Below are 13,254 nucleotides of genomic sequence, written 5' to 3'. Positions count from 1 at the left end.
GCACGGAGAGAGGTCTGTCGATAGAAGAAATGACAGACCGAGAGCGCAACCGAAGCCACGAGCTAGAACTGGCCCGACTTAAAATCGAAGGAGAAATAAAGCTGGCAGAAAAGAAACTAGCCATAGAGCAATTACGGCTGCAAGGAGAATTGGAAGAAAAGAAGCTCCAGCGGGGTGAATGTAAGACATTGTTCTGCATTCTGTCCATCAACTGTGTTTTTTGCGAGTTTATTTCTACACCACAAAATTGCTGGACCTGATGCGCAGGCCTGTGAGAGACATTTCTTATATTTACCTGTTTGTAACTTCTGTGCTTGTCACACTGGTTGCAGGCAGGAAAAAAGAACCTGGGAATCCCGCCATAAAATTAGTAGGCTGTCATACACTGTTCAGGGGGCAACAGGTCAGGCAGGAGCAACTAGACTCTAAGTGCATGGGTTGAGGTCAGTAGCCACTAGTGAGTGTCATGTCCTTCCATGGCTCTGCAAACTGGGTCAAGCACAACCTTTCCGCACTTGACTCTCAAGGTAGGAAGGGTGAGCAGTCATAGGCTTCTCACTCCTTACCCCTCTCTCTATGTTCTCTCCCACCCAAATCACTCTGTGGTGAATAGGCTTGTGGTGGTGGCTTTTCTGTGGCAAAGTTAGCTTAGGGTTTTCCATGAGAAACCACTAAGCGAGGCACAGGAACCGCTAGTCTTGTGGCTCGGATTCATTCAGTTCCCACGTCTTGCCAAACTCTCAATGACCCCAACGTCTCTAGTGAACCTCAGTTAAGATCTAAACTGAGTAACACGCTCAGTGCAACAAAATCTCAGGGTAATGAAATATATAGAACAAAAAAAATAGGATAAAAAGTCAGAAAGGTATAGAATAAAGATAAGGATTCTGGATAGGGAAAGGTGTAAATCTAGGGAAGAGTTTATTTTAAAGGTAGAGGTCTAGGTTGAGAGTTGGGATATGAGAAGTTGCTCTGAAAGTAAAACCAAAATAAAGGCAACACAAAAACAGGAAGAGCATCTGTAAACTCTACGGGTAACAATGCATAAGATAAATGCAAATGCTTTAGGTTAATGGAAGTTAGTGGGATCTGGGGTCTAGAGCCGATGTTTACCTTTAGCTATCGAAATAAAAAATCCCAAGATTATTGTCTGAATAAAGACAAAGGGAGCCTAAAACGAATCACTCTAAGATTAATCATTTGTGAAAGTGATAAATAAACTTGATAAACACACAGAATCATATTTTGAAATGAATATATGTCCAGCCATTACTTTACGCTCCCATCTCTTGAGTAGATCAGTTGTTCTTGTCAAAGTTGTGGCCTAGTGGTACGCTTTCAGGGGATAGACTGTTTGTCAGATTCTAGTGCTTATAAAAAATCTAATATAGCATATCTCAAATGCAAATAATGTTTGTTTCTAGAGCTTTGCATCGTCAGATTGTTGCATGCAGCCTCAAATAAGCCTCCCTGTAGTCTCATGAAAATTGACTTTGACTTAAAACTTCCAATTGTTACCTTCCCTTGATTTTCAGATAAAACTTTCCTTACTTTCCATCCTAAGTGTGCCTCCTCTCTCTGAGAACAGCCTATTCAAAGTCACATGCATGTTTGCCTTAATCCCTATTATTGTACTTCTTCAAATTGCATACATCGTGTTTCAAAGATCACAACCTCTCCCTTAAAACTCATACCGTCAGTAAACTAACAGTCCCTAATCGCCTGTAGCTCATCCATTAATACCACCAACCATGTGCATGAATTCACATTGGCCCTCCCACTAAAGATCCCCTGTAACTCCTATTAATGTATTCTGCCACATAGAAATTAGAGTAAATCCCTGGAATGTTTTCCCTAAGAGCCCAAGACTAATCCCTATAACAAACAATAACCACAGAAAAAACACAACTAACCTTGGACTCGGGAGCAGTGTGATGCCTGGCGTAAAGTGCTTCAACACCTTGGGCCTCATTTATAAGGCTGTGCGTCACCTTTACGCCGCCGGTGCGTCACTTTTTGTGACGCACCAGTGGCGTAAACAATGCGCCTTGTTGCGCCATATTTACAAAGTGACGCATCTAGGTAGATGCGTCACTTTGTAAACCCCTGCGCCACATTATACCTGCGCCAGGTATAATGTATGCAAGGGGGGCGTATTGACGCAAGAAAAGGTCGTAGAAGTGACGCAGTGAAATCTATGAGATTTCAATGCGCCACTTCTAGGACGCAAATGCGTCAATATCTTACGCCTGCCTCACAGCAGGCGTAAGACTGACGCAGGCCCTTTCACATGGTTGCCCCATGTGAAAGGACACATTGCTGGAGTTGCGTCACTTTTATGACACACTCCATCAATGCGACACTTTTGAGCCTACAGATACGTCAGAAATACTGACGTATCTGTAACTCCTTGCGACATGATGCGTCATACAGTAATTATGACGCATCAATCATGTCGCAAGGAGGGCGCACTGAGAAGTGACGCATCGCTGCTTTCAAGCACCGATCCGTCACTTCTCATAAATGAAGCCCCTTGTCTGGGGTAGTAAGCGCTATGCACATGCAAATTACAATACAATACACTAAATAACCTTCCTGGCCCGCACTATTACTAATTCCATAACACTGAGCTGTCACTCAGTAGATTGTAGTTCATACAGGCTGAATAATAATTCCCTCATACTGCATGACATTTTTACACTCACATAAGACAAAACTCCTATGGCTTACATCCATCCCAGGTAATCTTAAAGCCCACAGCACCAAACAGCCCACCATCAACTGAACAGGCATGGAATACCTGAGGTACATACCTGCCACATACCCCTGGTCAGTGGTGGGCTCTAATCTAATCTACCTCTTCAGGCTGTGATTTCTTTGTGACATCTCACACTGACCATCAGATATGGGATGGTATTAAAACAGTCCATCCCGACAAATTTCTCCCTCCAACCTATGCCTGGTCAGGACCATCAACATTAAAGAAAGTCGACAACCAGGGTAGTACCCAAGTAAGGTAGTGGACTGAGATCATAATCAATAACATAGAGGGACCTGCAGAGCTGTTTAAAAATGCCAACTTACTGAAAACCATAAACTTCATGCCTGGCTCTCTGATTCTTCTTCCATCACATTGCTAAGTGCCGCGTCCGATAACAAGATAAACACACCTTGGTGATCCACACACATCGTATGGAACCACTTCCCACATAAGAACAAATCAAAGACCACACACATGTATCCATACACCCTACATGGTGTAGCATGCTACCCATGTAGGTAAACGCTTCAGCATAGGGGTAGAAGCGCTATATAAATATTACAAATCAATACAATGATTTTGTCTGGAGTGTTTTTTCCCCTCAGAACTCGGTAGCCTTGGGTGCTATGTTCTATTACGCCACGTAGTGGCACTGTTGTTTTACATTTAGGTTTTGGAGCTGAATCTAGAGTTTGTAAAATATCGTGAATCCTCTGGAAACCCAGGTCTTGGATCACACATACTACATACAATCATACAGGGATGTATGTCGTTACAACGCATACTTTTACAACGCATACCTTTACAACGCATTTTTTACACCGCAACATCCATTACAACGCATTCCATTACAATGCATGCCATTACAACGAATTCTTTGAAACTACCTTTACAACGCATTCCACTACAACGCATACTACATTTACAACGCATACCATTACAACGCATACCATGACATTGCATGTATGGTAAGTATTGGATAGTGTAGGGGTAAAAATTACTATTCTAACTCCAGGGGGGGGTGCAACAGTAGGGTAAGTGTTGGATAGTGTAGGGGTAAGAATTACAATTCTAACTCCAGGGGGTGCAACAGTAGGGTAAGTGTTGGGTAGTGTAGGTATGCGTTGTAATGGTATGCGTTGTAATGACTGCGTTATAATGACAGGCGTGTTAGTGGTATGCGTTGTAGTGACATGCAATGTAATGGTTACGTTGTAATGGCATGCGTTGTAATGGATGTTGCGTTGTAAAAGTTTAGTTGTAAAGATAGTGCGTTGTAAAAGTTGCGTTGTAAGTGTTGTTTCCCATCATACAGATATGCGAGCAGGGTCAGTGTTATGGTGGTGGTGTGTGTATGTGGCCACTCATTGCTTTGCACCTGGGCCAAACAATGATACCTGCATTTCCTGATTTGTGAGTATATGTGACTATACTTATCTATGCATCATAAATACTGGCTGCAACAAATGTGTATCATAATGGTTGAGGACACCTGAGCCATGCCGGTTTTCTTCAAGGGATATTGAGGGCAGCTGCCGTCATCATGAGTGGAGTTTCTCTACATTGACAGAGCGAATCATGTTGTAGTATTGAGTCAATACCTTTTGATTATTTCAGATTTGATTAATTCAGCAATAGTTTCTCTAGATCTGAACGCTTTGAAGGCACCCCTTGGAGGCTGTCAAGAAGAAAGCGTGAAGGCAATACCATCTGACAATTTGGTTGTGACAGATTTCGATTTTATTATTTCCAAAACGCAAGTTGTCCTAATGGAACGTTTTCTCATTGTGAAATGTTGCTTTGCAGGTGTACTTTTTCTCTCCATCCGCACCTCATAAAATTATGAGGTGTTCTGTTCCCCTTCCCATCTTGGAAGTGTATATGAGTCAGCACTGTGCCGGAGTAAATCTCTGACAATTTCCAAGGTGAGGAAGGGTCAGACAGGAGTTTGAGAATGCCCACGAACTCACAAGATGGTGGGCATTCTCAAACTTGTTGTGATGCACAATTATGCAGCAGTAAATGTGGTAAAGTTACAACTTGGCCAACGTTACACATAGCAACATTTACAGCACAGATCAGAGTAGCAAGCGCAAGTATCATTGACAGGCCAAAAGGGTACAGCGGTGACTGCACTAAGGCAAGCTTCACTGACACACAGTATGGGTACAGCAGAGGCCGCAAAAGTGCAAGCTTCACTGACACACAGACCAGGGACAGCAGAGGCAGCTGCAAGTCAAGTCTCACTGATACATACAAAATATTTTCTGCATAGGCAGCTGTATTTTATACTACAGGCAGAAGCTCAAAATAAAAATATCGTTAAATGTTAGTAATTGTGTGGCAGCTGTTTTGTGATGCACCTACCTGCCTTCACCAGGTGTTCGCTAGTAGGAAAACGCTTGTAAGCAGCCGTGCTGATGGAACGTAGGATCAGCACACCTGACAGGTTAGCGTAGCGCATCAGTGTGCGGCGCAGGATGCGCCCGTACTCATCCATTCCGTGGACATTACACGACACCAAGCACATGAGCCGGTCTGGCCAGGGCAAACTCTCATACTGACCCCACCAGCGAGACACCACCAGGGTCACGTAGAAACCTGCAGGGGCCGGGGAGTGGTGCAGAGACCAAGAAGAAACAACAATGATGACCAACAAACAGCCATTGTATTGCATTATGACATTTATAAAGCACATCATACCCTATTGTGGAGCATCACAGTGTTTTATTTGATAGGTAGGATGCTGGAAAGGTTATTTGTTGTTGTGACCTATCTTGGAAGCCTTTTGTGGTCATGCATGAGTGAAATGTGATGGACTTTAGTTTTACCTTGGGACTCAACGCCTAGCAGTGTGATGGAGGTAAGAAGTGTGAGAGATAGACGTGTAAAGTATGATTGTAATTAGCTGATGGATTAGCTTTACTCTGCAGGTCTTGAGTTGTGTTTGTGATTTTAATTTGTATTTTCCAATTTTTTGTCAATGCTGATTGCAGCTTTAGAGTTGGTTATTTAGGAAGGGTCTTGTAGATCTGGATAGCGAGGAAACAGGCACATAAGGAATGATTAGATTAAAGGAGAGAGAGAGAGTATTGTGTGAGAGAGATAGAGCTCTGCAAAGATAGTATGCAATAGTCATATTTAATGTGATTATGAGATGTTTAGCATTGTCCATCCCTGCAGTCAGGACCGTAGAGATGGACAACATTAGAATCTTCTGGTGTGCTTCATACAGCAGCAGAGCTCTTCATTCAAAGGTTGCGTACCCAAATCTGATATGCGTTGGTTAATTAAGAGTCTTTCATATAAGATGTATAACGTTGTGGAAATGCCATATAGTAGTCTTAACAAGTAAGGGTCGCTTATAGTGAGTACTGAGCACAATTGACTGTGTAGTCTTCAACAGAGGTCGATTCCCTTGCAGGTTGTGTGCAGGGCCAGACTGACCGTAGCGGGCACCGGGCTGTTTCCCCCGTGGGCCGCCAGATTGGGGGCTGGTTTTGGGCCTCTGAGGGGCCGTTTTTGTTGCCATTGGTTGGCAATATCGTCACCTGTAACAGAATCGGCTGAAACCGGCCCTCACAAACAGCTCAGCTGCACCCCCTATCACCAAGGGGGGGGGGGGGGGGGGGGGGGGGAACGGGGGGGTGTCCAAGCCGTTTATTAGGGCCGGTTTCCGTTACTAGTCTGGCCCTGATTGTGTGCTCTAGGTTTCTGACCTGCAACCTCCATATATAGCAACCAGCCAAAATGGGTAACAATATGGTCTTTCAGGACTTTGGCCATTCTTGTCACTCTTAGAGTATTTTATATTCACTGAGGCTGCTATTTGCAGTAGACCACAGTAGATTGGAATTGTTTTAGATCATCATTTCTGTAGTAGCCAGGTTTTCACATCCTGTTCAAATTTAGGATAATCCTGTATGTTCTGTATCTTCTCTTGCAAGGAATAGCTACGTTTTTAGGTCTCTCTTAGGCAGTGCTTGTGCTGTCTCTTCGAGACATTCTGTATTCAGGATATGCAAAAAGAATAATTGATGGACAGAATGCAGAACAATGTCATACATTCACCCCAGTACAGAGAGCTGGGCCTAAATCTATTGTTTTTTGGCTGACCATGCTAGTCCAGTTTGGTCCCAGCCATATGCAAATTAGGCTTGACCCTGCACCCAATGGGAACAGTCCAGTTGGAACTGCCAGGCCAGGTCCTCCCTAGACTGGAAACAATCATCCTAGGATCAGTTTCGGGTTTTCATCCCTCATCAGCCACTCAGGGCAACAAATGCAAAAAGAATAATTGATGGGCAGAATGCAGAACAATGTCATACATTCACCCCAGTACAGAGAGCTGGGCCTAAATCTATTGTTTTTTGGCTGACCATGCCAGTCCAGTTTGGTCCCAGCCATATGCAAATTAGGCTTGACCCTGCACCCAATGGGAACAGTCCAGTTGGAACTGCCAGGCCAGGTCCTCCCTAGACTGGAAACAATCATCCTAGGATCAGTTTCGGGTTTTCATCCCTCATCAGCCACTCAGGGCAACAAATGCAAAAAGAATAATTGATGGGCAGAATGCAGAACAATGTCATACATTCACCCCAGTACTGAGATCTGGGCCTAAATGCATCGCTTTTTTACTCACCATGCCCTTCCAGTTTGGACCCAGCTATATGCAAATCAGTCTTGACCGTGCGCCCAATGAGAACAGTCCAGCCCGAACTGCCAGGCCAGGTCCTCCCTAGACTGGAAACAAGCATCCTGGGACTGGTTTCGGGTTTTCACCCCTCATCACCAAGATAGCTTGATTCCAGTGGCTTGGAGATCACCGGACCCACATCTGGGCATACCCGTCCCACTAAGAGTGACAAATGCAAAAACAACAATTGGTGGACAGAATGCAGAGCAATGTCATACATTCACCCCAGCACAGAGATATAGGCATACATCCATCGTTTTTTTGATTACCATGCCATTCCAGTTTGGAACAAGCCATATGCAAATCAGTCTTGACCCTGCGTCCAATGGGAACTGTCCAGCCCGAACTGCCAGGCCTAGACTGAAAACAAGCATCCTAGGACTGGTTTCAAGGTTTCACCTCTCATCAGCCAGGATAGCTTAACTCCAGTAGCATGGAGAGCATGGGGCCCACATCGGGGCATACCCATCCCACTCAGGGTGACAAATGCAAAAAGAACAATTGATGGACAGATGGCAGAACAATGTCATACATTCACCCCAGTACAGAGATCTGGGCCTAAATCCATAGTTCTTTTGCTCACCATGCCATTCCAGTTTGGACCCAGCCATATGCAAATCATCTTGTCCCTGCGCCCAATGGGAGCAACCCAGCCCAAAGCTGTCAGGCCAGGTCCTCCCTAGATTGGAAACAACCATTATAGGACCGTTTTGGGTTTTCACCCCATATCAGCCAGGATAGCTTGACGCTAGTGGCATGGAGAGCATGGTACCCACATCTGGGCATACCTGTCCCACTCAGGGTGACAAATGCAAAAAGAACAATTGATGGACAGAATGCAGAACAATGTCATACATTAAACTCAGTACAGAGATCTGGGCCTAAATCCGTTATTTTTTTGCTGACGAAGACATTCCAGTTTGGACCCAACCATATGCAAATCAGTCTTAACCCTACGCCCAATGAGAACAGTCCAGCCCGAACCGCCAGGCCAGGTCCTCCCTAGACTGGAAACAAGCATCCTAGGACCGGTTTTGGGTTTTCATCCCTCATCAGCCCATTCGGGAACCCCCAGGAGGCAAATGTTATTCCTCCTTGACTTCCCCTCATAGTCATCTAACTGGGCCACCTTGTGTTCAGTCTTTTTCTGCAATTCTAGAATTGGCTTGCCCATACCAGATACGTCTGTGACCAATTCCTGGGTAGTGCTCTCAACTTCCTTCACCCGAGAGTCCATTTTTCGGAGGTCAGGTCTGAGGAGAGCTATAGCAGTAGCCACGGAATCAATGCGGTCCTCGAGCGAAGTGCAGGCTCCATTAATGTTGTGAGGACCTTCACTTTAACTCTTGTTGGTCCTGGTGCCCCTGGTCTCTGTGGCTCCCCCCGGTGTATCGGGGCAGCTGCTTCTAGTGCATGGCCAGGGGCCGGGCTAGTGCTCCACAAAGCCCCCCGCTGCTCTCGCCATGCAGGGGAGGCGAAATCATTTAATAGCTGGCCCCAGCACTGGGGGTAGGTCATCAAGGGTCCACTGCCCAGCACCACCACTCAGGCTGCAAGGTTGTCTTTCGTTGCGGGGGTGTTGCGCACTCCGCATTCAGGCCCCTCACCTGACTACATCCTCTCACCTCTGACCAGCTGGTTGTCTTCTCAGGCTTCAGGGCCGCAGCTACGCTCTTTCTTTTGTTCCACAACGCTCGCTGACTTAACCAGCAGAGTTTAGCGTGCGGCTCTCTCCGGTAGACAGTACACTGGTGTGTGTGTCCCAGGGACGGAGTAATGCAACAATACTTAGGGATTTAGGGTCGCGGGCCCCGAGGCCGTGTTAGCAGGCGGCCATCTTCTTCAGCTGCCGGACACGCCCCTCGAGGTTCCCATTGCTTGTATTGCTGATGATTTTGATATCATTTAAGGTCTTCAACAATACAAAGAATTTTTTTTTAAAAAGGCTCATGGCAAAATGTGAGATTTTTCTTGTGAAATTACTTTACAAAATACACCATTCTAGTGATCAAGAAGTGCACCTTTGTGGATTAGAAATGAGCGTTCAACTTTATTATTTAATATGTGCAGCAATAGATTCACGCAATCTGTTGAATCTTTGGAATATTATTTCCCATTGTGTTAGTAAGGTAAAAATCTGATGATTTAGCCACTTAACCGCGGCGGCAATTCCGCCGCTGAGTGGCGGTTTAGTGGAGTGGGTGGGGCCGCGGCGGCCAACGGAGGTGCGCAGCACTACCAAGGTGGTGGGCGCGACGGCCGTTGGCCGACAGGAGCACGCAAGGGGATAAGGTTATGCGCGTATCTCCTATCTTTGTATAAACAAATGTTAATGGACTGTCAAGCTAAATATATTTCCACACTTGAACTTTGTGCAGCCTATCACCAGATTCAACTCACTGACAACTGTAAGTATTTAACAACATTCTTGACCCCAGATGGAGCATTTTGCTGTTTATGCATGCCATTTGGATGGCTATCTGCTGTTTCTGTCTTCCAAAAACTTATAGACAGTTTATTTAGGAACACGAAAAGGTTGTTCTTTTTCAGGATGACATCATTGTTTGTGCTGTAATGTTTAAAGAAAACAATAAGAACTTTGCACAGGTTTTGTCCACAAACAAGGGAAAAGAAATGACCCTACAAAAAGATAAATGTAGATTTTGTGCAGAAGATAGTATACTAGGGTCACACTATATCAGTAAAAAGAAACAAACCTAAAGAATTTCTCTTGAAAACGGTGTGTGATGCCCCATTACTACAAAAAAGACCTTGTCCCTATCGTTTCTTATTCTACAATCAATGATTGCTTTGGAAAGCAAGGGTAACCTATTTTGTTTTACATCAGGTTAACTAGCATTTGGGCAGAAAAGACAGACAAGATTAAACCTAAAAAACTTTATAGTTACTATATATAATCCAATCACTTCAAGAGCTGGATATAAAAACTTTGTATTCGTTAAAAATCAGCATTTTATCTGGGGCCTCCCTAGAGGTTACTATCTAATACACAATTAAAAATGCTTGAGTACAATTAATACAGAAAATCCTTTCTAAGATTATTTAAAAAAAACTATCTTAAAAAACATTACCTACATCTAAAGACCAGTAGCTTCATTTTTAGTGTTGTGCAAGTAATACTCATGATTTATAGAATGTTTTTTTCACCTGGGCTTTAGCAATATGGAGATTGGAACATGGAAAGAAGATTCCAAAGTCTTTTAGTCTGATAGTTTGATACATGACTTTGTCAAACTGAAAGACAAAATTATTACTGTTCCTGCTTGCTCCTTTTAGGGAAAATTCTGATTGCAGAGTCACTATGGATGCCATCGGATCAGTATTGGTGCCATACAATCTCAGTAATTTCAAGAAAAGGGGAAATTGGAAATTAATATTGCTTTCGCCTCCAAATCTTTGTGGGGTGTTGAAAGAAGGTATGCTTGTTTCAATAATGATCAAAAGTCTGTTATCTATGAGTAAAACATGTTATGAGCTTATCTGTTTAAGTATTAGTGCTAAGTGACATAGATGGCAGTAAAAAAAAATCACATTATTTCAATAGCAGTAACGTCTTTACATTACTGTGTGGAGCCTGGAGGTATAAGAGTTTCTATTTCTCATCTTGCATTTCATTTCCAGGCCATGCCACATTTAATGAACCCCCATATATGAATTATTGCATAACCTGGCCTCTACGCCGGCAGCTGATGACAGAACCAACAAAGCATTTCAGATTGGAGCAAGATGCTTTTTATTATATGTGAAGAAGTGAAGAAGAAGGGATGTGTATGCTGTAGGAAAGGGCACAGGTGCCATGTCCTTACCTAGCACAAAGGACACTGGGATGAGCTCCAAGTAATTGTCACAGTAAAGGACCAACTTCTCAAAGTTTGACTTATGGTACTCGTTCAGGATAAACCTGAAGAATAGGAAAAAAGGAGAAACACAGTCAGGTGCTGTCAAGCATTGGCACTGAGTATGTGCCATCACAGAAAACATTATGACAGTGCATGTGTCACAAACTAAACAATATTCTGACACCAAAATATTACAAGTTACTTACCTTAATACATTTTGTCCATCAGTTAACCTCACGTAGTGCCCAATACCACTGGGTTCTACCTTTTCAGCCAAACTGCTCTTCAATAAAAAATGAGGTGTGAGCATTCTAAAGACCCAGGGTCTGATCCACAAAGGTCTTCTGCACTCGTGGCGAAGGACCCACAGTCATAGGGAAGCCATCACCCTTGGGCCAGAATCTCCGCAATGTTTTCCCTGAATTAGCACTATCTCCTCAGCAGCCTCCTGTTTAATGCTAAGAGATTAGATGACGGGCAAGGTTTGGGAACTACATACAATGAGCATGGCTCTGAGAGACCTGTAAATCTCTGTTCCTAAAACTACATGTTTGGACTCTGCCACCAGAGGTAGCAAGCGTAGTGTCAGGGGTACCAACCAGTAAGCACCTGTGATTCATGCTTACCCGTAATGTACTTCCAAGGGTGGGCACAGATCTACCCAGTCTCATCTCTTGTTCTGCATTTTACACAGTCAATTTCACAGAACTTTCTTTTTTCCCTCATGTATAGAATGTTTTTCATCATTTAGTAAGAAAAGAAAAGACAGAAGGAGGTTTGTATCTGTGAAAAGACTTAGACTTAAAACAAAGGGCATAAAATTTGGCACAGGGCAGCGCATCAAGTATTTTTGCTATGCTGCCCTATGCCAAATGGAAAGGGCAGGAATGCGCCGTATTAATGAAATACGGCGTATTCCAGTCCATTCTGCTTGTGCCAGTGCACAAATTGGTGGCTAGCGCCAACGCAGGCATCGTTGCACCATGGTGCAAGAATGCCTGCATACATTGGTAACACAATTGTTTTTGTGCAGGAAGGGGCACTCCCCTGGGGAGGCGCATGGTTTTGACACATCCTCAGATATATGCTGTGTTGTAAATCTGGGAATCTGTCAAATACCATAGGTGTTAAGTGGGAACACCCACTGCAATGCCCAGAGCGTGGCTCCCAGATACAGTGTGAGGCAACTTAGCGACTTGGGCAGCGTTGCCTTATGACATATCTAAAAGGCCATGAAATGCCACCGGGGGGGGGGGGGGGGGGGGCTCTTCATGGCCTCTTAGATATGGCTCTGCACTCTGCGCCACAGCAACGTTAAAAAAAGTGACATTCCAGCAGCGCACAAGGCTTATAAATAAGCCCCAAAATATTTACTGCAGTGAAAAGTTCTTTAAGCAGAAGGGGTCAAGGCCAAACACATACAGTTTCGTTGTGAGTTCCCCCGCTGTTGCAGCTACAGTGGAGGTAACAGCTGGGCCCAATGGGCTGCTAGGTCACACTAAAATGCTGGCTAGGTCTTTTTTGGCCTTCTCTTCTTGCAGGTTCGTATGCAAAAGCTCATCAATAGCTTTTAATGTAAAACCAGGGCAGAGAGGAGGGCTTGTGATCAAGGACTACAAAAAAAGAGAAAGAGATACAGCATGTGCGAAAGAGAAAGGTAAGAAAGAAAAAGTAAAGAGGAGAGAAAAGAAAGGAAGAAGGGGAGAAAGACAGTGGAAGAAGGATGAAGGGAAGAGAGGGTGAAAGAAAAAAAAGGGTGAAAGGATTGGTATAAGGCAAAGTAAGGATGAAAGAAGGGAATGCAGGTTGAATGGTCAAAGGAAGAAAGAAAAGCTAAAAAAAATAAGGAAGGGTGAATGGGTGGAGAATGAAGAAGAGAGAGATGGAAGGGGAAACGACTGAAGGGTAGAAGTATCAGTAGCTGAAAAGAACTCTTG

General features: G+C 44.1%; 1 protein-coding gene across 1 annotated transcript in view; it reads right to left on the bottom strand.

Moving 5' to 3' along the window:
• Window positions 1–13,254, bottom strand: part of LOC147731320 (bestrophin-1-like) — a 240,912-nt gene that overhangs the window by 137,322 nt on the left and 90,336 nt on the right. The window contains exons 4-5 of the mRNA XM_086958723.1: window positions 11,285–11,379; window positions 5,129–5,362 (exon numbers count right to left, since the gene is read on the bottom strand). Coding sequence (XP_086814849.1) covers window positions 5,129–5,362; window positions 11,285–11,379 — 329 coding nt within the window. The remainder of the gene's footprint in view (window positions 1–5,128; window positions 5,363–11,284; window positions 11,380–13,254) is intronic.

Source organism: Lissotriton vulgaris, chromosome 2_1 (genome assembly GCF_964263255.1).
Source record: "Lissotriton vulgaris chromosome 2_1, aLisVul1.2, whole genome shotgun sequence".
Lineage (NCBI taxonomy): Eukaryota > Metazoa > Chordata > Amphibia > Caudata > Salamandridae > Lissotriton > Lissotriton vulgaris.
The sequence above is the reverse complement of the archived record's forward strand: the minus strand, read 5'-3'. Positions and strand labels throughout refer to the sequence as shown.